Below are 27,798 nucleotides of genomic sequence, written 5' to 3' on the forward strand. Positions count from 1 at the left end.
ACTGTAAATATGTTCATAATCTGTAAATGTTTATTCGGACTAAACCCAACTGTGACCCTACTTTTTTACTTTTATACTATTTAATTTTTTTTAAATATATTTTATTCTTAGAATTTGTATTACCATGTTTCTTGTTGTATTTGTATTTGTATTTGTATATGTGCACTGGAAGCTTCAGTACCAAGACAAATTCCTTGTGGGTGCAAGCACACTTGGCAATAAAGCTCTTTCTGATTCTGATTACTGGACACCATAAACGCAGACGCCAGACCGAGCTACAAACAAACGAACAATGAGCCGTGTTAAGCGGTTCAATGAATTTACTATCAACAACACCTAGGCATGCATGAACCTCCAAAAAGACTTGCGTTACTTACGTTGCCGCAAAACCTGTGTTGGATCACTACTCACTATTATGAAAGCAAGTTTCTGTAAGCTCGTCACTGCTGGTACCATTTACTGGACACCATAAACGCAGACGCCCGACCGAGGTTCTCCCCTTCGTACAGCCGATACACCAAGAGACTCACTCTTCAACTCCGCCCCCTTTTCCTGTTCATCTCAACACTTGGGGTTCCTGCGGTGTAAGTTCCTAGTTCCTGGGGAAAGTTCCTGCGGTGGAAACGCGGCTAAATTTGTTGATATTTGTTTATTTTCTAAGCCCTATCAACATAATCAAAGCTTTGCTGAAAATCCTGAAGGCGAGTCAGTGGATATCACACAGGTAATGTGCAAACTTTGAGCGAGAGTTATGCTGGTGAAAAAGTCTCAAAATCCAGTCAATTATTCACTAGGCCTTATTCACAGAAAGTGAAAGTAAAAACTGATGAGATTTCGGCGCATATTCTCTCAGAGACAACGAGAGATAAATTCTTTTTAAACAAATAAATGACTGACTAAAAATTGGAAATGCTAAATACGGGGTGTCTACAGATATAAACAAGTTAAATTTAAGACTTTTTAAGACCTTTTTAATGCCACTTTGAATGAAATTTAAGACCAAACCTGTGATAGAAATACACATTATATTACATGCGTATAGGCTATGTAATATTTAGGCTAACCTAAGTAATTGAAATAATTTAATATTCATTACTTGTTTATTGAACTAAAATCAATGTAACATTTGCAATCGTGAGAATATTCAGCAAAATAGCTCCTGTCATGTTATGGGTTTTTCCTGGCTCAAAATGAGGCGGAGGTGGTAAAATCCTAATAATGTAGCCTATTTTAATAATAAGATCATTAAATTTGTATTTTTTGTAGATCATCATATAGCCTTATGTGTTTCCCACATTATTTTTGTGGGTGGAGCTTGGTACCTCTAGGGCAGCGGTTCCCAAACTTTTTTTCCTGCGCACCCCCTTCTATGTCCCAACCGGGTTGGCGCACCCCCAATCCCCACTTCAAAAAAAATAACGCAACAAAGCTTTGTTTTATCGCCATATAAAGACTCATGTTTAATCATGAGCAAATAACCAGAACACGCATGACAATAACAACATCAACAAAGTTTCAATATAATGCAACAAAGCGTGCACAAGCTTCCACTTTTAAGAGGACGAGTGACAGACACAGGCTCAGTAACAGAAAGCACGGTTATTTTCAGCCTAAATATTTTGTAACATTACACATGTGACATGTTTTAAGGTCACTTTTGATCACTTTAATGTATCCTTACTGAAAAAAAAATCGGACTAACCAACACATGTTTGAACGGCAGTGTACATTTAGTTGGTCATTATTGCAATATAAACACTATCAGAGTGATCAACAAGGTATATCTTCATTTACCAGTCGAAGGCGGATATGGCAAGCCATTTTAACATTTAAAAGCTAGACTGGATATGTGTTGCAGATATCTGTAATTCAGTTTTGCCTAGTCAAAAAGAACATTTCAGATATCCGCAACTACATTCTTCCTATCCATAATTGTCATTTCAGATATCCACAAAGACATTCTTCCTAGGACAAATGACGTCACTTTTGCCATTCATTTGTATGGGGTTTATCATTACAGATATCTACAATTCAGTTGCAGATATCCACTATGTGAATTACGGATATCTGCAATTGAATTGTAGATATCTGTTATTCTAGTTTGAGATATCTTCAATTTGATTCTGACTAGTCATAACTCCAGTTAAAGATATCTTTAATTCACCTCAATTCAAGATATCTACATGTTCCTTTTCAGATATCTTAAATTAAGTTTTGACTAGGCGAAATTACGTTGTAGATATCTGTAACTGGAGTTATGACTAGTCAAAATGGTGTTGTAGATATCTCAAACTGGAGTTAGGGATAGTCATAATTTAATTGATATCTATTATCAAGTTATAGATATCTTGAAATGAATTTTGATTAGAGATATCTGAAATTTGAGATATCTGTAACTTTCATTCTGCCTTGTCAAAATGTAATTACAGATATCTTGAATTAGAGTTTTGACTAGGCGAAATGACGTTGCAGATATCTGTATACAAATTAGGCCCGCATCACACTTTAGGCGGGAGCAGAGCGTGTTGTTCAAATCATCAAATCACATAGCACCTGTAACTGTTAACTTGTAATTAGCACTGATTAGCACCATGTCGGAGCAACCAGAGTTTTTAATCGTCTTTTTAATGCTGTTAGATACTGTTTCAAATTGAAAAAATAAAATAAAAAATAAGAACTAATCTGAACTAAGAACTTTTTTTTCTCATCTAAGGAAGTTAATGTTATTGTACTTCCATGGCAAGAATAGCATGCATGTCAGCATCTTTATTAAAGTGAATTAGTGTGAATCTCTTTCACGCATAAATCTTAATGCAACAATAACCTACGTAATTTTAAGCATGATCATAAACATAGCATTGCAACATTTTTTTTTTTTTTTTGTATATAAAATATTGTATATCTTTTTTTTATTTGTATAGTAGGCCTATAAAAACATTTTCTGGTGTTATTTTTCGATTACAGCCAACGCCATGACTGCTTTTCTCTTCTTCCATTCATAGAAATAAGGAAATGAACCCACTTTTTCTTTGATTATGGCGGGGAGGGGAAATCTATATCTAAAATAGAGCAACGTCATGCACAATAATTTGCACTAGTCATAATGACGTTTGAGATATCTTTAACTTTCATTCTGCCTAGTCAAAACTGAATTACAGATATCTGCAATTGTCATTTAAGATGTGTGACGAGTTGAATGTCGTTTTCAATGAGGTCATTGCAGATATCTGTAATTCAGTTTTGCCTAGTCAAAACTGAATTACAGATATCTCTATCTGTCGTTTCGACTAGTCACAATTACGTTACAGATATCTTGAATGACAATTCCAACTATCCAAAATGTAATTACGAATAGTCAGAAAGACATTGTTGATATCTACAATGTTAATTCCGGATAGTCAATTCCGATAGCCGGATAGCTTGCCATAGGCGGAGCATCTTTCTGCTATTATGTTTACTCCGTGCACTGTCAAGGGCTTCATCATATCTGTCGTGGTACCGGTCTTTGCAGCAATTATTTTACCGCAAATACTGCATCGCGCGCTGTTGGCATCGAGCCTGGAGAAATGTAGCCACACTTTTGATCGACTTTTCCACAACTTTAGGGTATTATGTGTGTGTGCTCGCGTCTCAAGTATGTGCGCGGAGAGTTTGTGTGTGTGCTCGGGTCACACTGAGTATGTGTATGTGCTAGGGTTGCCACCTTTGATTTGTGAAAAACCGGGACACTCAGATGAAATTTGTTTTTGTTTTGTTTTTTGTCATAAACGTTGCAATGGCTAGATTTTTGCGTTTGCTTAATGCAAAACTCTGGTGCTTCTTTGTTTTTGCATGATTTTCCAGCGCTGTTTTTTATTCATATTTATCTGAAATTTTGGCAGGACACAAAACACAGGTAGCGAAGAACGGGTCTCCTTGGGTGGGCCTTACCCATTCAGAAAAGTTTTCTCTTTTCGCTCAGTCTGAGTTGTAGGTTGTAAATAGTTTTTTCTTTGACACTGGTGGCTCATCCGATTTTGTTGTGTTATCCTCCTCGTCCGTCTCTCCCCCCATTTCACAAAACTGAGTAAATAGAAAGTTTTAAAAAAGCTAGCTAGTAACTGAACTCACACCGTTTCATCCTGGATGTGTGTGGATGCGTGCGACCGACCGACAGCACAGGCAGTTGCTAGGCGATAAGCGATAAGTTGAGCTTCCAATCAAATAAAAGTAAACGCCTGGCATTGGCCAATCCACTGACACAGGATTGGATGTACACAACCATGAAGAAAACACAGTAACAGTAGAAGGAAACGGTTTAAAGGTGAACTAAGTAACTTTTTTTACCTTAACTGAACAGCTTCGGAGTCATTGGAATGGTTATATTACTTATTTCGGGTTGAATGGTGGTCGTTTCGCACCCCCCTGGTGCCCGTGAGCGGAAAATACGCACTTGCAACTTTGAGCCGGCGGGCCGCCGGCTGCCGCGTCAGGAAGTATCGCGTGATATCAGGTCTCGCGATGTAAACAATTTACGGCCAAAAGAAATCTGCTAAAATGCTGTCATTATTGCGCTCCCTCACGCTGTCCGAACCCGAATGAAGAAGACGTTTTAAAGAATGTCCCATCTGCTTTGATGTCGTTGATCTATAGCCTCTGGTGTCTGAGAATCACCAACGAGTAATTACAACAGTGTTGTCAAATATCTATTCCGAAGCTGTGGGGGGAGCTCTATAGAGAAACCTGCGAGCAAAAAGCGAGAATACAGCGAAGAAATCCCGAAGCTACTGAGTGCTGCTTTAATTTGAAACCAGGAAATTCTACTTTAGAAGTACTTTTTAACAAAAAAACGGGACAATTCGTGTCCCGGGAAATAATATAAATTTTCCGGGACTGTCGCTCAAAAAAGAGAACAATCCCTGGAAAACCGGGACGGGTGGCAACGCTAGTATGTGCGCGACTCGAGTTTGTGTGTGTGTGCTCGCGTTTCATAAGTATGTGCGTGGAGAGTTTGTGTGTGCGCGCGTCTCATATGAGTGCGTGAGCGACTTTAGGTGTGTCGTTGTGCATTTCTTTTGTATTTGTTTAATCAAAAACTAATAAATTATAGGGTTTTTTTTATTTAAAATAAAAGGAAAAGGAATTTACAAAGGAAATGTTTACTGTTCATGTTTTTTTTTATTGTGTGGAAAAATCCCACTTAAAAAAACAGACCGCCATTACATTTTTCCTCTCGCGCACCCCCTGGTGGTAGCTCGCGTACCATTATTCAAATTCTTAGTGTTAAGCATGATAATATGATAACATATCACACTGAAGTAGGCTGATTTAAAATGAACATTTATTTAAAATAAAAGTTCTTCTTTTGGCAAAATTACATTTCCTTAATAGCCTAAACAGAGGCTTTACTCCCTTCAAACTTAAATTGTCAATATTTCATTACATCACTGTTTGAAAACACACATTTTTTGTACCTTTTATAAAGGGCATTTTCCCCCTAATTTGATTAAATGTATGCTCCATCTTTCATTTCAAATTCTTAAATTTGATTAATATATTCAATTAAAATAATAAGACACTAGGCTGTTACCAATCAAATTAAATAATTTACATTGAAAAATTATAACTGTATTAAATTAGATTATTTTAAATATTTTTGAATATACAAATAAGGAATGTTGAAAAGAATGATACTTTATGAAACTAAACCGCCAGTAGGAGGCGGCAGGCGACCGTCTTAATGAGCGAGTCATTGAGTCATTCATTCAAACGATTCGTTCAAACGGCTGATTTTTTCAGAATGAGGCAGTTTATGAATGGGTAATTTAATCTTTGGCTCAACCGATTCGTTCAAAACGCTGAATCATTCAGTAATGCAACAAGTGTTGCTGTGAGATGCACTGTGGTTCTGCGGTGATCTTTGTTTGGAACTATTTTCGCTGCTGAAACAGAACAAAAACAGTCATTGCGTCTAAAATGTAAGTGACTTAATTTTAACTATTTGTTTATTGAACTGTTATGAAATCAGTCTCGGTTTCAATCTTGATGGCATTCAGGAAAACAGCTCTCTGGTCGCGTGTAGCCTAGGCTATATATTGTTTGTTAACTATGTTATAAATAACTGCGCGAGCCCCAACAGCGCAACATTGTTACCATCAGTACATTAGGTAGGCCTATATTATAATCAACTTAGGCTATCAATCGCCACTTACATTAAATGAAATAAAACAGAATCATCCTCACGTTTTCGGTGATTCCCATAGTTATTTGTTATTGTCGAGAGCCGGAGGCGGCACGAAATTTGACGGAGGCGCCCGCCTCATAATTCTCTATGCAGGAAAAACCGTTAACATGTTATAAATAAAAAAACTCAACATTCTGGCGATTCGATGCTTCACTGCTTATTTGACGGACATTAGGTCCGTCAGACTGGAGACATTTTTGCGGTAACATGACCAGAAATATTTAAGACCTATCGAATCTGATTTTAAGACATTTTAATACTTTTTAAGGCCTTTTAGGAAAACTTTATTTAAGACATTTTAAGACTTTTTAAGGACCCGCGGCCACCCTGTAAATATCATGCTTGATATCGCTAATGCTTTTGACGACGCAACCCAGCACAGGGGTTTATCACGCATATCATATAATGTGAGCAGTCAAGTCACAGCTTGACAAAAAAAGAAAAAAAGTCACAGCTTGACGATTGAGGAGTTACGTCACAATGTTTTCACGTTTTCACTCAGCGTTGCAATAGAGCTGGTAAGTCCCGCCCCTTCCGCTAACCCCACTGGACCGCTAGGTTGAAAAATCTTCAATGGAAGTGAATGTGAGAAAATAATTATTTTCTGGTCCCGTTTGAATTTTGCCATGAATGTATGAACAAATGTTGTCTGTGAATTTTTTATATAATTTTTCGTGTGAAGAATGCTACAATTTAGCGGGTTAGAAGTTTGATACGGTTAGACTTTGTGTGAGAGCACTTTGTGGACTACAACCTAGTTTTTACATCAGATGGGAATCTGAAGAAAGAACAGCCCATTTGGTTTGAATGGTGACATTTGGGTACAAAACACACAGGCATCTCGATCTGTCTCCATAGATTATCGCAGCATTAGCACAAGTGGAGGGAAAATGTGTTATGGGGTGACGTCACATAGGTGACATGTAGTCTTTCTCGTTATGTCTTTTCCACAACTGCTAGCTAAAGAATCATACAATATACTGTCAAACTTGTAACATGAAAAATTATATAAAAAATTCACAGACAACATATGTTCACATTCATGTCACAATTCAAACGGGACCAGAAAATAATTATTTTCTCACATTCACTTGCATTGACGATTTTTCAACCTAGAGGTCCACTTGGGGTTTTACGGATGGGCGGGACTTACCAGCTCTATAGAGAGCCTAAGTCCCTCCCCTTCCGGTGGACCACCATGGGACCTTAATTCGGAAAAATATTGTATGGAAGTCAATGGCGAGAGACAACAAATATTTTGATCTCGTTTGAATAGTGCCCTGAATTACACATATGATGTTTGTCTATTTAAAAGATACATTTTAAAGTAAAAAAAAAGTCGCAGTTTGATGTAAACTGTTGAGGTATAAGACTGTGAAAATATGTAATTACAAAGACTACAAACCCAAAAGGCGCACATGTGACGTCATACCTTTTCTCTCAATGAATGGAGCTAACTTTACTGAAACTAACGTCTGTCATTTTTTTCTATAGTCTTATGTTATAATGGTAACGTTACGCCGTCATGCCTGAGTGTTTGGTACCAGACTGCACACATTCGTACATAGTGCGAGGCGAGAGATGTAGTTCATGGAGCGATTTTCACATAAAGCTAAATGTTACTCTTCTGTTTTATGACAAACTACGACTTTCTTGACTTTCATAATTATCTTTTAAATTGACAAACATCATATGTGTAATTCAGGGCACAGTTCAGACGGAATAAAAAGATAAGTTGTCTCTCGCCATTGACTACCATACATATTTTTTCCGACATAAGGTCCCATGAGCCGGAAGCGGAGGGGAGGGACTTAGGCTCTCTATTCGGGCCATGGTTACTTCCGACAGCGAGAAAGAGAGAAATAGCGACAGAGAGAGAAAGAGCAGCTTGATATTTGTTTGCATTTTGCGATATGGAGCAGTTTCTTGGGAATAAATGGAGAAGGAGGAAGCAAAAGGAAAGGGGATCTATCGTGAGAGACTAAATAACAACACCAGGCATTTACGTTACAGTTGTAAACACAACGGCTTTTTTCTATTTTCTATAGCCTACTGAATGGTTAACTATTTTTATTCAGTAATTAAATGAACACAAAGGACATAAATCATATAACAAGGGGATGTATCATTAGAGAAAAATAAATAACAGGCTACAGCTGATCCAAAAGTAGTAATAGAAAAGTCAATAATATGGGATTTTTTTGTATTATATGCTATAATATTTTCTGAAGATTAGATCCACTGTAAACAAATATCTTTGCTTTATCAAAGTGTTTTCCCCATCATTCAGATAAAGTTTAAAGCATTAACCAACTCTTTATTACCACATTCAATGGGTTTGAAAACCCCGGCCTATGTTGCTGTCAGGTGATGAACGAACGACTCGAACCTAAAGACTCAAGAGATTTGTTAGTTTATGAAACATGTATTAGTGGCTTCCGAGAGTGGTTTCGCTCCGTGGAAAGTCATATATTGATTAATTATCATGAACTGTGTGTGTTCACTCCGGGTATAACCATATAATGTTTTTTTCGTTACAGATCGGCAGAATGCCTCGCACAGCTGTTTGTTTGATATTGAGCATTCTATTTGGGTAAGTAGCATTAAAGATAGCATAGCATTACACATAGCTTTTACATAACTGCTTTTTTATTTTATTTTATATTTTTATATAGGCATATATAAATATATTTCTCAGCTGCATCATATAACAAGTGTTTTGCGCTTCCGCTGTTCTCGTTTGATGTTCTGTACTGGTACTGTCATGAACTGCTCCGAGACTCGAAGGTGAGATCCAAATGCAGCTTTTATTATGGGCAATCCAAAGGCGTAATCCAAAGTACAGGCAATGGGTCAAAACACAGGCAGGCAGTCCATACAAACAAACAGTGTTGGGGTAGTTACTCAAAAAAAGTAATTAGATACTAGTTACTAGTTACTTCTGTAAATTGTAATGAGATTACTTTACTAGTTACTGCATTTGAAAAGTACCTTCACTACTTATTACTTTACTTTCCCATTTCTTAATTTACCCTGTAGATACGGACAAACATCATAGTCCTATCATCACTTAGCCTGTCCGCATAGTGTTTATAAATGTAGCCTATACAAAATGGCATGTAAAACCATATGAAAGAACAATATCCATGTCTGCACAAAGAAATATGCCTCACTGTAAAATCAACAAACAACAGGATAAAGGACAAATGTCCACAGTGGTAGACACATAATCAGGGCTGGACTGGGACAAAAAAAAAATCGGCCCAGGCATTTTGGCCATAATAATAATAGCACACTAATAGACATATATTGTAAAACAAATGCACTGAAAAATAAAGGAAACTTTCACAATTAGTTTTGTACTAATTTCTATACTTGAAAGAGATATAATCACATGATCTTTTATTTTGACGGAAACTGCATCAAGCTTTTATTTTGGCGGAAAACATGGTTTACAAACGCGTCTCATTAAATTGATAGTAAATTACGGTAATCGTCAACTATGCAGATGTGGAAATAATGCGTTACTGGGTAATGGGTTCCTACACTCATGACAAAGCCTATAAGTGTTTTGAAAGTAACTGTTAGTTCTGCTTACCGCAGGCTCTACACTTTCTCATCTCTGTCCTTATCCTCCTCACTATCCTCATCATCAGCCACTGGAGCTGATGAAGGTCCTGCTGCTGCAGAAAACATTTTGACACATTTTTACAGCGTCTGCTTGAAGGGCCTGTGTCTATTTTTCACGCTATTTCTCTGCACATTCATTGCGACAAAAAACAGAAAAAGAAAAAAAGTATGAGATGTTGGCCCAAAAGGCACGTCAGCCCACTGGGAATCTCCCGGTAGTCCCGATGGCCAGTACTTGCTGCCTGGGCATAGAGTGCATTTCACGCGAATATTTTTGTCCTTTCGAGCAATAAACTGAAAGTAATGTGAATATCGCCACTGGCCGAAACCCCCCTGTCTCCGTCTCCATTTCCCACTCCCCTTCGCACCAGCAGCTACGTCACTCAAATCGATCTCTATGACAACGGTGCAAGCACACACACACACAGGCATGCACGCACCACTTAAACAGATCAGAGCTTTACACGCAGGCAAGCACGGCTTGAGTAACGCAGGAAAGCGCGTTCCTATAGTTTAGTAAAGTAGTGTAGTTACCGATATTTTTAGTGTAATGCGTTACTTTATTTCGTTACCCAAAAAAGTAATATCGTTACTGTAATCCGTTACTTTGTAACTCGTTACCCCCAACACTGCAAACAAACACACAAAACAGGCAGGGGTCACAGGCAAAAGAGTAATCCAGGGAACAGGGCAAGAAATCCAAGACCAAGAGACATGAAAACCGGGAGAATGCTCAGAATTGCAGTGTGACACTAAAAAAAAACTTCACAGAGAGTAAATGAGAGAACATGGAATAAATAGGCTGAAACTAACAAGATAATGAGACACAGGTGAATGTGATAATGAGTGATGGTGACCGTTATGGCCGGTTCAGATTACATGTTTTTTTTATCTTATGCGATAGTCAGATTACACGATTTTGACTCCTAAAATCGTGTCGTGTCGTGGACAAGAACCATGTCAGACTACACGTTTCTTCCAGACCAGTCATCGCGTGTCGTCTTTGAAGACGCGCGTGAAGGCGAAACTAGTAGCGCCTGACTTCCGGAAACGAACGTAAACAATGGATGAAGCGGCGATTTTCCTATTGGCTGTCTTGTTTTCAGAAAAAGATAAAAAAAGAAAGAAAACCCGACAATGGACACGTTCCTGGATTGCACGAAGAGGACAGTATGGACTGTCAATCCTTCAAAGAGAACTTGAGGTAAAATATGTTTTTTTATATAACGTTAGGCCTATATTTGTACTTTTAGCCAGTAGTAAAAGTAATATAAATGTTGCTAGCTTGCCACAACGATAAGATATTTCAAAAACAGACTGTTAAAACAATTATTTTTTCACCAATTTAATTAAATACTTCTAATGTTCAGAAGTAACCATTTATTGTTATGCAGTCACATGGGTAATTAAGCCTTTAACAATAATAAAAAAAACAGTTTAATGCCTTTGATCGATTCATAACACCATGCCATGCTCTATAGACTATCAATTATAAAAATTACAATACCATTTCTATGGCTTTTTTTTTTTTTTCATTATGTGAAGGTTTTATAAGTTAAACATTGCTATGGGCTAAAACCCTGAAAAAAAAGCCTGAAGTTTTTTTTTTTGTTCTTGTTTTTTACACTGAAGGACAGTGACAGGAAGGGTTTTCGTGATCTGCTTAGGATGGATGTGGAGGATTTCAGCTACTTGCTTGGCAAAGTTACACCATTTATCCAAAGAAGGGACACAAAACTGAGAAAAGCAATCAGTGCAAGAATGAGGCTGTCACTTACCCTACGATTCCTTGCTACCGGTAAAAAGTACATTTAAAAAAAATGTTATGACCCTGGTTTCACTGACAAAATTTAATCTAGTCCGGTAGTCCCAGACTAAAATGCAAGTTTGAGCTGTTTAAACTAAAAGTAATTTGCACTGACTTATCTTAAAATATGTCAGTGACATTTTTTAAGATAAAGATAATGTTTTTAGGGAAAGTTTATAAAAGCTACTTAAATGCTCCATCTCATTTAATGCCTAATTTGTGCTTAATCTTGCTGTGTCTGTAAATCCAGGCCATGGTACATTATAAACCTTATACATGCTTCCTTCCACAGGAGAGACGTTTAGATCTCTTAGCTTCCAGTACCGGATCGGCCGTAGTACTATCAGTGAGATAGTAATGGAGACTTGTCAAGCCTTGTATGGCGTCTTAAAAGAGGATAATTTAAAGGTAAGTCATTTGATGTAAATAACAGACGTACATTTCAAGACAGTGGGTTTACACATTAAGTATAACCTCTGTAAAAATGAGAGAACATTACATGTATTAATTATATATGGTGTTTATTTTTTTCAGACTCCTACAACAGAGGCAGAGTGGAGAGAGGTGGCTATGGGATTTGAAACCAAATGGCAGTTTCCTAATTGCTTAGGAGCTATAGATGGAAAGCACATCTATATCCAACCACCTGCAAACTCTGGAAGTACATATCACAACTACAAGTCTAGATTTTCAGTTGTACTCATGGCAGTAGTCGACGCAGATTACAAATTTATTTATGCCAATGTTGGCGTACAAGGAAGAGTGTCAGATGGAGGAATATTTGGCCAGTCAGACCTCCGAGCTGCCATGGACAGACATCTGCTAAATGTCCCACCCCCAGAGCCACTACCAGGGAGCAACATATCTTCACCCTATGCATTTGTTGGTGATGAAGCTTTCCCTCTCCGAATCGATCTGATGAAGCCATACCCCTTCCGAAATCTGGACCATGGGCAGCGAATATTTAACTACAGGCTATCAAGGGCAAGGCGTACAGTAGAAAACGCGTTTGGAATTTTAGCCAATAGACTCCGTGTCTTTCTTTCCAACATTGCACTGGAGCCTGAGAAAGTAACAACAGTTACACTGGCTGCACTCTGTCTGCACAACTTCCTGAGGAAGAAGGCATCTGATGTGTACCTGCCTTCAACCTTTGCAGATGTGGAAGATGCCAATCACAACATGGTTCCTGGAGCTTGGAGAAGGGATGGAGAACTCCCCTCTGTGGAAGCAAGCAGTGCACGGAATGCCACGACCGTCGCCAAAAATCAGAGAGACAGTTTAAAAGCATATTTTCTTTCACCAGCTGGATCTGTTTCCTGGCAGGAAAATATGATTTAAACATGGACACCAACTGATTAAATCTTTTCATATTAACCATTTTGTGATTAAAATGTGATTCTGCCATTAATTACTCTCCCTCATGTTGTTCCAAACCTGTAAAATCTTTATTCATCTTCGGAATACAAATTAAGATATTTTTGAATATCTTAATTTGTGTTCCGAAGATGACAAAGGGGCTTGTGGGTCTGGAACGACATGAGGGAGAGTAATTAATGACAGAATCACATTTTTGGGTGAACTAACCCTTAACATTTTACTAAAGTTTTACTAAAGTTTTCAACCTTTGTTTTGGTTGTATATTATACTAATATTTACATAACACTAACCCTTTAAAGGCTTAATTATATGTGTCATTAAACATTTTTGAATTTGTAATGGTTAAAATTAATATGAAATACGTTTAAAAAAATACACAAGATGCATTTTCTTTAGTAAATTTTTTTTATTGAAATCAAATAAGACTTGTCTTGACTCATTTCAAACGTCTTACATTTTGAACAAAGGGACAATTACTCACAAAAATTAACCCTTTTAAAATGTGCAAATATTACAGAACAGATTAAACATCAACCACTTTCAAAGTGTAAAAAAAAAAAAAAAAGCTTTTAAGATACAATGTGACTGCACCATCACTTACTTACCAATCAATACTTACACCCCATTTATGTCCTGGTCATATGCCTCTTCTACTGCCCTGAGGTAGCTCACTGGAGGTGTTACATGACTGGGTGTATTTTGGTAGGGTTGGTTAAAATTGGTGTCCCTGCCAAGTTGTTTGGGGGCGTAACACTCGCTGGGTGTCTGGGTCTAATCTGGCCTCATTTTCATGCGCATCATACAACATCATAAGGATGTTGCGACGCAGTATCATTTTGGTCAGTGGGTCTTTAATCTGCTTAATCTCAGTCACTACCTGTTTGCCAAATGTTTGATCAACATCCTTTCCAGCATCTACCAGTGTTTCAGATAATTTTTTTAAAATAGTTACTTTCTCCATTTCAACTTCATCAAATGATTTTTCCCGTAACTTTTGTTTGGACTTATGTGCTCTTTCAGGATTAGTGATTGAAACCTGATGATGCTGGTAGGATGATGAGGCTTCAAGTGAGGTTTGTGAAGTTGATGGTCCAGATGTGAGGTGGGAGGTGGATGACTCAGACACATCCTCCTCTGTCTCCTGATCTTCACCACCCTCATCTGTGATGCTCTGTTCCAAGTCATCCAACTATGATACATTTTTTTTTACATTTAAAAAAAAATATCAGGCATAAGTAATGGCACAATACATGTTTGTATAGAAAGCTCACAAATTGTATGTAAAAGTTGGAAAGTACTGTAACAACCTTTAGCCAAAACTTACATTCAGTGTAGACTGAGACATACGTTGGACAACAAAAGGTTGTAGAAACTGGAGATTTTTTAAAATCCACTTCTGTCTGGAAGTTAATTCTTTGTCACCGCTGCCACTTGGTTTTAACCGGAGGACTTTCCCATACTGTGTTCGGAGGGAAGCAGCTTTTATTTGGACCTCACCGGCTGTAGGAAAGAAATCAGATTACTAATCTAGCACATGTAAAATCACACACACACACACACACACACACACACACACACACACACACACACACACACACACACACACACACACACACACACACTTAAACTCACTCACATAATACACACACATAAACTCACTCATTCACACACACTCTCTCGCTCGCTCATTCACACACACTCGCTCACTCATTCACACACACTCTCGCTCGCTCGCTCATTCACACACACTCTCTCACTCATTCACACACACACTCTCGCTCGCTCGCTCATTCACACACACTCTCTCGCTCATTCACACACACTCTCGCTCGCTCGCTCATTCACACACACTCACGCATTCTCACTCGTAACACACATACATAATCACACTCACACAAACAAGTTTCTCTATAGCGAAGTACAATTTAATGAATGATTAGTTAGCTTAATGCTAATTCCAGTCAGTTACTCACCGGGTTGCTGAAGTAGGCTACTTCTGCTATTTTTCGCCGGCATTTTTCTTTTTTAATTCTGTCATGGTACTCTCTCGATGAAACATCATACAGGCAGGAGTACTGTTGCCACAGCTCCACGAACCTTTCCTCCATTTCATAATTCCACTTAGCAACACCATCGTCTCTATTTCGTTTCGGCATTTTTGAAAGCTGTGTATGGAAATGCGTCTGTGCTCCTATTGGTCAATGTCACACGTGATATAACCCGTCGTGGAGGACCGGAAAAAAAATTAAACATGCTAGTCTTTTTGTCGTTGTGTCGTGAAGCATCGCAGACGCAACGTAGGCTGTCGCCCGCTATGACACACTATACGAGATGAAACGATCGAATCTTGCGTCCCGACGCCCGTTGTCGTATACGAATTCCCACGACACTCTAAGTCAAACGGATCGTGGCAAAATCGGGCTAAAAACGTGTAATCTGAACCGGCCATTACAGGTACTTGGTACTTCTATCAACAGTGAGCTGAGGCATTCGCACTAAAAAACAATCTTGTTCTTCTGGTCAAAAACCATTATAGGATTAGTGTACCAAGAGTGTTCTCGCTCGGGCTTCAGTAACGTTACTGTTGTGGCCGTATGGAACAACTAAAGGCTGATTTATACTTGGATTTATACTTGCGTTGGACCTACGCCGTATCCTCTATGCTGTAGACTACGCGTCGGTTTTCATTTATACTTCTGCATCGTTGTCTGTGTTGACGTGCAATTACACATGCAGAGGGAGCATGTGAAAACCGAGGGAGGGGTTCTTGCAGACCAATCACAGCGCTTGCGGTACGCGTAGAATTGACGCGTTGTTACATTTTTGTGAAGTGCACTTCAGGGTACACCGTTGGCTACGCATGCTACACACAGCCTACGACGTAGCTACGGCGTGAGTTCAACACAGAAGTATAAATTGGTCCAGTGGCACAGCAAACCTGGCCAGATCTTCTACTCTATGCCTTTCCCTCGACCCCCCTAATTCTCCCAACTGTCAACAGGATACTTCAGGGGCACCACAGGATGCACCTAGTGGCACCGAATTGCCCATGGAGACTATGGTTCCCAATGTTATGCAGGCTTCTCAATGGGGAGCCCTGGAGCCTACCCAGGAGACCGGACCTTCTCCTTCAACTGCAGAGGCAGATTTGGCACCCAAGCCCAGATCGGCTATAGCTGTCTGGCTGTTGAGGAGCCAGAAGTACTGTTGAGGTCTTGTGATATAAAGGTGCAAAACACAATCCTGAATTGGAGAGCACCTTCCACCAGGAATATCTATGCTTGTAGGTGGAAGCTTTTCACTGATTGGTGTACACCAAGAGGGTTGGTTCCAGAGCACTGCCTTGTGCCAATAGTATTATGTAAGGCACCCTCTACCCTAAAGATATATGTGGCTGCAAATTTCTGCACAGCTTGTAAAGGTAAATGATCAACAATTAGGGTCCCATATTCTAATCACTCGCTTTCTTAAAGCTGCTCAGACTGTTAGGGTGCCTTCATGGGACCTCAGTCTGATTTTAAAGTACCCCTGTTGCCCCTCATTTAGTATACACGGTTCTATGAATATGCAAATGAGCCCCGCCTCCACTCACTCACTCAGCTCAGAGATCCACTGGTTGACGATCACATGTTGATCTGATTGGTTACAAGGTAGTTTGTAACGTCAGAAACACCAGCGATTTCACACCGTGTTTTTGAGACTGTCTTTGGTTCACTGCAGTTTTAAGGAGAAAATACTCAGCAATGGGCCTTTATCGCAACACAATAGAATGCCGGAAGTAGCCGCGAAAAATAACTGAAGCAGTGTACTGCATCTTCCGGTTATTGCGTTCACCATGGCTGCCTAGAGGCTGCCTGTTAATTATCACTGGACTACTTCGCTCTCGCATCTCCCAAGTTTCTTGTTGTTTTCTTGATTCCATTTTAATGGTTTAATTAAATTGTTATAACCAGTTATTTAAAATGTAATGATTTAAGCAAAACTATCTTCAAAGGTTAAACCAAACTTTTATTTTGACGGGTTGCCGTGTAGACCTTTGAGTCTCTCAAGGTAGTTTTTCTCAAATGAAGCTGAAATGCTGCTGAAGTGACTCTCAGAGCGGCTGTGTTGATGAAGTGCATTAATGTCCTCATATATGAAAACATCGCGAGCGTCATGCGTGCCTCAGTGTGTGTGTGGTAAATGAAACAGTGCGTCTGTGCCATTCATTCACAGAGACACACAGAACATGCATGATTCCTATTTAATTATGTAAATGTCTTATAAATCGCATTAATATTTTCCTACACAGTTTATAAAATATATAATATTTTATTTTTATATGTTAAAAAGACATTATAGTTCGACACTGTCACCTTGTCTGTTCAGGCTTTTATTTTGAAAAGCGCCGTTCTTCTTCTTCGGAAAGTTTTTTGTGACGCTAAAAACTTCCTGCTACTCTCTCTTCACAATGTGGTGCTCACGCGTCGTCGGAAGAACGGTAAAACTTGTAAACACTATAATTATTTATCGTGTTCATCCATTTGAATCTTGTAAAGAAAGAGTTTACATTGTGATTTAATTTATTTTTGTATTGCTCGTACATGTTATTTTTTAAGAGCTCCGAACTGTGATGGTGTGTCGAGCTAGAGAGCATGGTAGCTGATGGCAGAAACTCTTTGAATTAGCGCCCTTGGAGAAGCGGAATGAGGTATGAAGGAAATGTGTGGAGTTTGTATTATCAAAAAGAGATTTTGTTTAAGGAAAAGAGAATGTCAATACTTCATTTGTTTAGAGGTTTTTTGCGCATTTCATCAATATAAAACATATTCTTTCTGTGAACAATTACAATATATTGTATTTCATTTAAAAGAAGCATGTGATATTTCATTTGTCATGAAGGCTTAAAAACATATTTCATTTCATATTGGTCATCTGTTGAAATGATTTATTGTGTGTAAACATGATTCATATGCGAACATAATATATGTGCAAATTATTTGTGAAGCTACATAGAAGCATTTTGTATTTCTTCTGTTTCTTCTGTAGTTTTCACGGTGTTCATGGTCTTGTGATGCATGGTGCTCATTGAGAGGAAGAAATAAATCGACACTCGTTTGAAACTATCTGCGTCTTGATTAATATATCCAAGGGGCCGCTACAGTGAAAACTCATCGCTGCACCAGCCCTGCCGTCCCCGGTGAGAAGCTGACGCCATCACATCTGAGGTCCATCCACCAACCTAATACCATCCAGTTTACTTCGCTTGCATCCAACTCATGCACCCAGGCAAGACTTAAAATGGACAGCATGCTTAAGGTACAGCTAAAGCTGCAAAAAGAGACACTGGATGCCAAGGAGCAAAAAAGCTAAAAAGGGACAATTTCTACACACATCCTTGCAGCATAACTGAAGTGACTTAAATAATAATATGGTATTATAAGGTCAAAATATCTTGCAAGCTAATTCTCAGTTCCTAACGCTTCTAAAACTGGTGATTATTTCAAGAAACTAGCTCAGGCGCTTGGGTAATGTCTATTTATGAAAAGGTAGAAAGGGAGTTTTTTGTTGCTACTACTGTTTTAAGCTAAAAATCCTTTAGATGCCCATAATCTGTTAATGCTCAGCATAAACATTACTCTGTGGTAAAAGATAACTACAGCTTACAAGTGAAAATTTGGGCGGTGGACAATCAAAGGCTACACTCGACTTAAAGCAGCAGCACAAACAAACAAGATGTCACTTAAAGACACCCCATGCAGGTCTAGCTCACGTGAAAGAAAGCTAACAGAGAAAGGCAAAGAGATGCATGACCAAGACACCAGAAAACGTGAGAAAGCATTTAACAAGTCCTATGATTCTTGGAAGCTTGTAGCAAGGGAGACTAGGACAAAATTAAAAACCCTCTGTTCATCAGAAGACCTTATTGAATTACAGCAAGACATTCAAGCAAAGCGTGATGACGTAAGCAAGCAGTATGAACCTATACTTCGTAACAGTAACACCACACCAGAGATTGTAAAGAAAATGGATGCCTGTGTTACGCTAACAAAAGACATTTGTGACCTCATAAGTATTCGTCTAGAGACCGTTAACCAAGATTATAATGATCAACTTGAGAAGGAAAGGGTAAGAGAAACATTAAACAAAGATGAATATGGGTCTGTCTTTGGCCACACTAAAACTGAAACGGTGAGCTCAGTGGAGTCACCGGAGAGACTGAGCAACCACTCCAGCTCAGCCAGTACCCACAGCAGTAGAGTAGATGCACAGGCCGAGCTTGCGGCTAAGCTGGAACAATCAAAAGCCATGAAAGAAATCCAAGCTCAGCAAGCACATCTTCAGAAGTTAGAAGGTGAATGGAAACTTAAAGAGGCAAAAATGTTAGTAGAAATGAAACAAAAAGAGGTGGAAATGCAACAACAGTTGGAACAAGAGAGAACCAAATTGCAGCAGTTACAAGCAGCAAAAGATGTTGCCATAGCAGCAGCTCGTGTGAGAGCATATGACGATTTTGAAGGGTTTGAGAACCATGATGAGGTGATTAATGACACAACTAACTCTGCTTGCTACAGAAAGGAAACTGAACCTCGATTAAATCCTGATGCTGCATCATTCCAACCTCACCAAATTGCTCCGGAGGTGACAATGTCCCAGGAGTCTGTCAGTCTAGCCCAAGCAATCGCCAGCTCGGTAAGCATGAACCGCTTGCCTGTCCCTGAACCAACCATGTTCCGTGGTGACCCTTTACAGTTTACAGATTGGAAGATGTCATTCATAGCTCTTATTGACAGAAAACCCCTCCCACCAAGTGAGAAGATGTTTTATCTAAAAAATTATCTTGCTGGAGAGGCGCGCAAAGCTGTAGAAGGTTTCTTTTATCGAGATTCGGAAAGCGCATACAATGGAGCATGGAAAGTCTTACAAGACAGATATGGGAACCCGTTCATCATACAAAAGGCTTTCCGAGATAAGCTCATGAGATGGCCAAAGATCAACACAAACGACCCACTTGCACTACAAGAGTTTGCTGACTTCCTCCAAGGCTGCACTGAGGCGATTCCCCATGTCAAAGGACTAGCTATCCTTAACGATTGTGAGGAAAACCACAAGTTGCTAAAAAAACTACCGGAATGGATTGTGCGCAAGTGGAGTCGAATTGTTGTAGAGGAACTTGACTCATCCGGAAGCTATCCAGATCTTGCATGCTTCACAAAGTTCCTGAGCAAAGAGGCACGGATAGCCTGTAACCCTATTGCTTCTCCATTGTTGATGAACTTCAAGGCCACAGATGAAAGATCACCAAAGAGAGCCAAAGCTCTCAACACAAATACACAAACTAAGAATTTCACTCAGGAGAAACAAGAAACAAACAGCAGTAAACCAAAATCACTGTGCTCTGTCTGTAAAAGTGAAGCTCATAACATCACCAAGTGTCCCACCTTCGCAGCAAAGAGTGGTGAAGATAAAAAGGCATTCATCTGTGAAAATCGGCTCTGCTTTGGGTGCTTGAGGAAGGGTCACATGACCAAAGATTGTAAGAGACGACACACATGCAACATATGCAGCCGTCGTCACCCAACCTGCTTGCGCGATGACAGGAAACAAAGACCTGTGGAAGCAACAACGAATAGCTCCACTTCCACAGAAAACCATGCAAGCTTGGAAATGCACAAGGTTGTATCCCATGCATCAACACAACGTGCTTCTGCTACCTCAAGTATCGTCCCAGTCCTTGTGTCTTCAATACAAGAGCCACACAGAGAAGTACTTACGTACGCAATACTGGACACACAGAGTGACTCAACGTTTGTCTTAGAAGATGTACTTGACAAGCTGAATGTTGATGCCCAACCAGTAAAATTAAAATTAAGTACTATGACGGCTATTGATACAATCATATCTAGCAAGAACGTCCATGGTCTACAAGTACGAGGACTGCACTCTAAGAACCACATCCAATTACAGCAAGCCTACAGCCGTGACTTTATCCCGGTGGACAAGTCTTACGTCCCAACGAAGGAAACAGCTTTACTCTGGCCTCATCTCAGACATTTGGCAGATAAGCTACCACCCCTTCAAGACTGTGATGTAGGGCTCTTGATTGGCTATGACTGTCCAGCAGCACTAGCTCCTCTTGAGGTTATCATTGGAGACAGAAATCAACCGTTTGCACAGAGATCAAAACTAGGATGGAGTATCATAGGCTCATCAAATCCTCACCTAGACAGACAAGGAAGTCAGAGCTTTGTGCATCGGCTCACAGTAAAGGAACTGCCAATTCCATCGACGACAGATGTTCTAAAAGCCCTAGAATCAGACTTTATCGAGAGAACTTATGAAGATAAATATGTGTCCCAGAACGATGTTCATTTCATACAGTTCCTCAGTGACAACATCACACAGAAGAAAGACGGACATTATGAGATGCCCCTCCCTTTCAAGGGCAACAGTCCACCCAACCTACCAAACAACAAGAGGCTAGCCACAGTTCGCCTGCAGTGTCTTAAGAAGAAGTTAAAGACCAATAAACAATATTATGATCAATACAAAACATTCATGGAAGAAACAATTAACAAGGGTGATGCAGAGCCTGCCCCTACAACATTTGCAGGAGAGACTGAGTGGTACCTTCCGCATCACGGCATCTTTCATCCCAGAAAACCAAACAAGCTGAGAGTCGTATTCGACTGTTCAGCCAAATTCCATGGTGTTTCTCTAAACGACACTCTGCTAACTGGGCCTGATCTTATCAATCCTCTGGTAGGAGTTCTCTGCCGCTTCAGGCCGTAGCGATCATCTGTGATATCGAAAGAATGTTTTATCATTTCTTCGTCACTCCTGAATCCCGGAATTATCTGAAATTCCTCTGGTGGAAAGGTGGAGATTTGGAGAAGGAACCACAGGAATACAGGATGGCAGTTCATCTCTTCGGAGCCGCCTCGTCTCCAGGATGTGCCAACTTTGGCTTAAAACATCTCGCACGGCAACACAAAGCTACCTATCCACTAGCATCAACATTTGTGGAGAAAAACTTTTATGTTGATGACGGGCTAGTCAGCGTCCCATCAGTCGAGGAAGCCCAGAAACTGATCATTGAGTCACAGGAGTTGTGCAAAAGAGGAGGTCTACGCCTCCATAAATTCAACTCAAATGAGGAAGCAGCCCTCGCCTGCTTAGATCCCACAGAAAGAGCAGCAACCATCAAACCTCTAGGACTGGATCCAACCCTATCAGAGCGTGCACTCCAGGGATGGAAATTAGCACCCGCCACCAGCCAAATGCGGGTGATTTTGTGTTGTGGCGGGTAAATTCGCTTCACCTACCGGCCACCGTGGCGGGTAAATAAAAATATACTGTTTCACACAGACGGCGGACACTTTTAGAGGACATAAGTGTACGCTGAAATAAAGTCTTTCACCTCAGAAAAACGGACTTTCTTGTCCTGTCACGTCAGCCGTTATCCTGTTCTCATAGCGAACACTCTTCAAATGCACGCGCAAATGTGGCGGCGCGCGCTGTGTATCGCCTCACTGTATATAAAGTGCAAAATAAACTACGAGCATGCAACGCCGTTACGTTGTAAATTACACAAAATAAAAGTAATGCAGGGATGATTTCCATACTATTCACCAGGAGCAGTTTCCATGGTTCATTAACAGTTATTGTTAATATTGTGTATTCACCATGGTAACTGTCGTTTCCATATTAACCCCAAAATGCCACTTTATTTTTCTTTGTGTTATTTTTTTATATTTTTAAATGACTCTAGTGGCTCATACCAACATTGTATTAACAAAAACTAGTTTGGAACTGCTATTTAATAGCTTTAGCATAGGCCTAATGTTTATTTATTAGTACTAGTCTTTACTAGTCATATTCTTACAATTGATGTTAAGTAAAGGGGGACAGTACTTGTGTGTGTGGAAATAGCCGGTTTCAATAAAACTACTTGTGACATGTCATATTTAGCTTTGACTGAACATTTGCTCTCACTTTGTGGAAAAAATATCGGGATATATATCGTATATCGATATTCAGCCTAAATAATCGGGATATGACTTTTGGTCCATATCGCCCAGCCCTAGTTTCATTGTAGGTGTCGGTACACGATCCGTTCCACCTGCACGATCCGTACACGCATGCGCGTAATTACGTAGTAGAAAACGTCACGGTTTTCCTACACTATCGGAACCACGCATGCGATGGCACAACTTGCGGCATATTTGTGTAACGTTGTATTGTGTTTAACATTTCACAGCGGGTCTATTTTGATGCTTTTAAATGTAGCTTACGCTATGCATTACGATGTGTTTACGTGGTTGCCAATCCAAAAATAATAAAGGAGTTGTGAGTTGTTACATTAACATACATGATCAGTTTCCTCCATAGGCTACTCTCCTTTGCGATTCACTGCTGTATGGTATTAGGCTTAACTTGCCGTGTTTTGGTCTGAGGTCAGTAGTATTGTCAAAGACGGTTTGTGTCGTTTTTTTATTATTAAAAGCTGCTAATATTAGTTAACTTTTAAGTTGAGTAATTTTGTATTAGTATGGTATGGGTCTATATAATCTAAATGAGGAAAATGATCCCTTCAATGTTGTTTACAGAAGACAATAAGGAACATAATATGCATTTCTGCCTAGACAATCTGCACTTACATGAAGAAAGAACTACGTGGAACAGATCGTGCAGTGTCGTAAATCGTCGCAAAACAGAATTATCATTTGCGCATGTGCGTTTTCTACTGCGTCTACTACGCATGCGTGAAACGGATCGTGCAGGTGGAACGGATCGTGTACCGACAGTTGGGACTAAAAACCTAAAACTGGAAGCCATAAAAGACCACGAATCATTCAAATGCCACATCCAGGTAAAAAAGAGAAATATATATAAGAGAGAAAGAGAAAATGTCAGTATTTCATTGAGACTTGAGATTAAATAAACTGCTTAAGTATTGTAGATCTTGTAGTATTAATTTTCACATGCAGTTACACATTGTCGGTTAAAAACAAGAAAGTGGCTGGTAAAAACATTGAGTGGCTGGTAGATTTTGAAATCCACCAGCCACAGTGGCCGGTGGACAAAAAAGTTAATTTCCATCCCTGGTGCACTCGGCATTCAATGGTCGATTGAAACTGATACTTTCAGTTTTAGCAGCAGCTTGAAAGATCAGCCTTCAACCCGGCGTGGTTGCCTTTCTGTCATTGCCTCTCTTTATGACCCTCTTGGATTCATCGCTCCATTCAGCCTAACTGGAAAGCGTATACTTCAAGAGCTGTGTCACAGAGGCATCGGATGGGATGATCCACTCCCAGAAGATATGAGGCCACGGTGGGAGGAGTGGATAAATGGGCTTCAGAGGTTGAGAGAGGTTTCAATTCCGAGATGTTACCACCCACATGACTTCCATAACATTGTCAGAGTAGAGTTGCACCATTTTTCGGATGCCAGCTGCGTGGGATACGGTGCATGTTCTTACCTCAGGTTAAAAAATGACAAGGATGAAGTCCATTGCAGTCTCGTTCTGGCGAAAGCAAGAGTTGCACCCTCAAAGGTCACAAGTATCCCAAAATTAGAACTCGCAGCAGCTGTGGTTTCTACGAAAGTCAGTTTCATGTTAAAAAGTGAACTTGACAAAGATTGATGAAGAGGTTTTCTGGACAGACTCACAAGTTGTGCTTGGGTATATTAACAATGATGCCCGTAGGTTCCACATATTTGTTGCAAACTGTGTTCAGCTGATAAGGGATAACAGTGATCCCAGTCAGTGGCACTATGTGGACACCGCAGAAAACCCGGCAGATCACGCTTCCCGAGGTCTTTGTGCTTCAGACATTCATTCAACAAACTGGCTGCGAGGACCGAAGTTTCTCTGGGAGAGTAAGTTACTTCTAACACCCAGCGCTCCATCAGAATTACTCATTGGTGATCCTGAAGTCAAGACAATTCAGGTGTTTGCAACAGAAGTCAAAAACTGCAATGACATCCTCAGGCGTTTGAGTCAGTTTTCCTCCTGGACAACAATTATTAAGGTGGTGGCAAGAATCAAGAGGCTGGGGTCTAAACAGAAACAACACAGTGAGTATGTGACTGTTAAGGAGCGCGAGAAGGCTGCAGAAGAAGTGATTAAGATCGTACAGCAGCAAGCTTTCCCCCAGGAGATAAGATGCTTCAGGGTAAAAAAGACCTTCCAAACTCAAGCTCTCTTTTCCGTCTCGACCCTATCTGGTCTGAAGGACTTCTCTGTGTTGGTGGGAGATTGAAAGAGTCATCGCTCTGTCACAAAGTCAAGCACCCAGTCATCCTACCGAATAGCAGCCACATCACCAAGCTGATTGTGTCTCATTTCCATGCTAAAACATGCCATCAGGGTCGAAGCCAGACTTTAATGGAGCTTCGGGCCAATGGATTCTGGGTAATTGGTGGGAGCAAGTTGGTTGCCAAGCTTATACACACTTGTGTGCTTTGCAGAAAACTGCGACGGCCGACAGAAAGACAACAAATGGCCGAGCTTCCCGCAGAACGCGTCGAAGCCTCAGCACCTTTCACGCACAGCGGCATGGACTGTTTCGGTCCTTTCATTGTAAAGAGAGCCCGCAAAGAATACAAAAGATACGGCTTAATTTTCACATGTCTGTACTCTAGAGCTGTTCATATTGAAATGCTCGAAGATTTGTCAACAGACTCATTCATCAACTCATTGAGATGCTTCATCAGCCTGAGAGGAGCTGTTCAACAACTTCGCTGTGACCAAGGCTCTAATTTTGTTGGCGCCAGGAATGAGCTCAAGGAAGCACTTAAACAGTGTGATACTAAGCTACTGGAAATCTTCCTGACTGAGAAGCAGTGCGAATTTGTCTTCAATGCTCCCTCTGACAGTCCTGCAGGTGGTGTCTGGGAACGCCAGATCAGAACTGTTCGAAATGTGCTGAATGCCACCTTTGCACAGTGCCCAGGTCGACTTGATGACGCCTCCCTCAGAACACTGCTATATGAGGCCATGGCTATTGTTAATAGCCGCCCGTTAACAGTGGATGGAATCAATGATCCACAGGCACTGGAGCCTATAACACCGAATCACCTCATTATGATGAAATCTAAAGTTGCTCTTCCTCCTCCTGGAGTATTTGTCAAGGAGGACCTGTATGCGACAAAGAGGTGGAGAAGAGTTCAGTATCTCATCGAACAGTTTTGGAGCCGCTGGAAAAAGGAGTATCTGCTGAACATATCCTTGAGACAGAAATGGCACTCACCTCAACGCAACCTCCAAGTGAATGACATTGTCATTATTAAAGACGACAACCTCCCAAGAAATCAGTGGCAACTTGGACGAGTGATTGAGACTGTTCAAAGTAGTGATGGCTTGGTTCGTCGAGTTAAAGTGCAAGTTGGGGAGAGGAAACCTCATAAAAAACAAGATCCTCCCTCCAAGCCCTCAGTTATTGAGAGACCAGTCAAAAAATTGGTGCTCCTCCTAGAGAACTGACTAGAAGAAAGCGATTGATAACACTGCACAAACTGCTCTGTGTTACACCTCTGATAGCTTAACTTAAGGCTATTCATTTCTTAAAGTCAAGAAATCCTGCACAATTCACTTATTCTTTGTATATTTGTTCATTCATTGTACTAGGATTTGGTGGGAGTGTAAATGTCTTATAAATCGCATTAATATTTTCCTACACAGTTTATAAAATATATAATATTTTATTTTTATATGTTAAAAAGACATTATAGTTCGACACTGTCACCTTGTCTGTTCAGGCTTTTATTTTGAAAAGCGCCGTTCTTCTTCTTCGGAAAGTTTTTTGTGACGCTAAAAACTTCCTGCTACTCTCTCTTCACAATGTGGTGCTCACGCGTCGTCGGAAGAACGGTAAAACTTGTAAACACTATAATTATTTATCGTGTTCATCCATTTGAATCTTGTAAAGAAAGAGTTTACATTGTGATTTAATTTATTTTTGTATTGCTCGTACATGTTATTTTTTAAGAGCTCCGAACTGTGATGGTGTGTCGAGCTAGAGAGCATGGTAGCTGATGGCAGAAACTCTTTGAATTAGCGCCCTTGGAGAAGCGGAATGAGGTACAGTATGAAGGAAATGTGTGGAGTTTGTATTATCAAAAAGAGATTTTGTTTAAGGAAAAGAGAATGTCAATACTTCATTTGTTTAGAGGTTTTTTGCACATTTCATCAATATAAAACATATTCTTTCTGTGAACAATTACAATATATTGTATTTCATTTAAAAGAAGCATGTGATATTTCATTTGTCATGAAGGCTTAAAAACATATTTCATTTCATATTGGTCATCTGTTGAAATGATTTATTGTGTGTAAACATGATTCATATGCGAACATAATATATGTGCAAATTATTTGTGAAGCTACATAGAAGCATTTTGTATTTCTTCTGTTTCTTCTGTAGTTTTCACGGTGTTCATGGTCTTGTGATGCATGGTGCTCATTGAGAGGAAGAAATAAATCGACACCCGTTTGAAACTATCTGCGTCTTGATTAATATATCCAAGGGGCCGCTACAAATTAGTCTTTATGCGGTTTAATATTGACAGACACTGGTCTATATCGCGATTTTATTTAAGTTTACTGACCTAGTTTTCATCTAAAGGTGTAACCACCGGAACTGCGAGTACACTGCTGGGCGATTTCGAACGTTCCGAAACCAGGAAATGTGATAAAGGCCTATGGTGTCGACTTGAAGTTACACATGGTTTGTCTTAAAACTTATTAAAAACACCATAAAGACATGTAATAAAC

At 39.8% G+C, this 27,798-nt stretch overlaps 3 protein-coding genes across 12 annotated transcripts in view; all 3 read left to right on the top strand.

Annotated features, from left to right (window-relative positions):
• Positions 1-27,674, top strand: LOC309513145 (uncharacterized protein). 5 transcript variants are annotated; one of them, XR_014211341.1, is made up of 5 exons: positions 1-724; positions 8,764-8,816; positions 18,069-26,895; positions 27,014-27,105; positions 27,449-27,674. XR_014211341.1 is itself a non-coding variant. In XM_082188859.1 (3 exons), exon 3 carries the CDS (start codon positions 18,756-18,758, stop codon positions 21,810-21,812), a length of 3,057 nt encoding a protein of 1,018 aa, XP_082044985.1. In that variant the 5' UTR covers positions 1-724; positions 8,764-8,816; positions 18,069-18,755; the 3' UTR covers positions 21,813-27,674. The 5 variants fall into 5 exon arrangements, 1 of the variants encoding a protein (XP_082044985.1); XR_014211340.1 differs by having other exon boundaries at positions 18,069-27,105; XR_014211343.1 differs by lacking the exons at positions 1-724; positions 8,764-8,816 and adding exons at positions 17,015-17,520; positions 17,639-17,730 and having other exon boundaries at positions 18,069-27,105.
• polb (polymerase (DNA directed), beta) overlaps positions 1-27,798 on the top strand; it is a 95,758-nt gene that overhangs the window by 29,100 nt on the left and 38,860 nt on the right. The gene's annotated exons all lie outside the window — the stretch shown is intronic.
• On the top strand, positions 8,854-13,756 carry LOC309512487 (uncharacterized protein). The gene is made up of 4 exons (XM_082188100.1): positions 8,854-11,057; positions 11,486-11,651; positions 11,953-12,068; positions 12,195-13,756. Exons 1-4 carry the CDS (start codon positions 10,917-10,919, stop codon positions 12,999-13,001), a joined length of 1,230 nt encoding a protein of 409 aa, XP_082044226.1. The 5' UTR covers positions 8,854-10,916; the 3' UTR covers positions 13,002-13,756.

This window comes from Leuciscus leuciscus (genome assembly GCF_965113295.1).
Source record: "Leuciscus leuciscus genome assembly, chromosome: 13".
Taxonomy (NCBI): domain Eukaryota; kingdom Metazoa; phylum Chordata; class Actinopteri; order Cypriniformes; family Leuciscidae; genus Leuciscus; species Leuciscus leuciscus.

Coding starts and splice junctions, on each gene's coding strand:
- LOC309512487 (XM_082188100.1), top strand. CDS start 10,917: ATGGATGAAGCGGCGATTTTCCTATTGGCTGTCTTGTTTTCAGAAAAA. Junction 11,652..11,952: donor CCTACGATTCCTTGCTACCG/GTAAAAAGTACA, acceptor TTCCTTCCACAG/GAGAGACGTTTAGATCTCTT. Junction 12,069..12,194: donor TAAAAGAGGATAATTTAAAG/GTAAGTCATTTG, acceptor TATTTTTTTCAG/ACTCCTACAACAGAGGCAGA.
- LOC309513145 (XM_082188859.1), top strand. CDS start 18,756: ATGTCACTTAAAGACACCCCATGCAGGTCTAGCTCACGTGAAAGAAAG.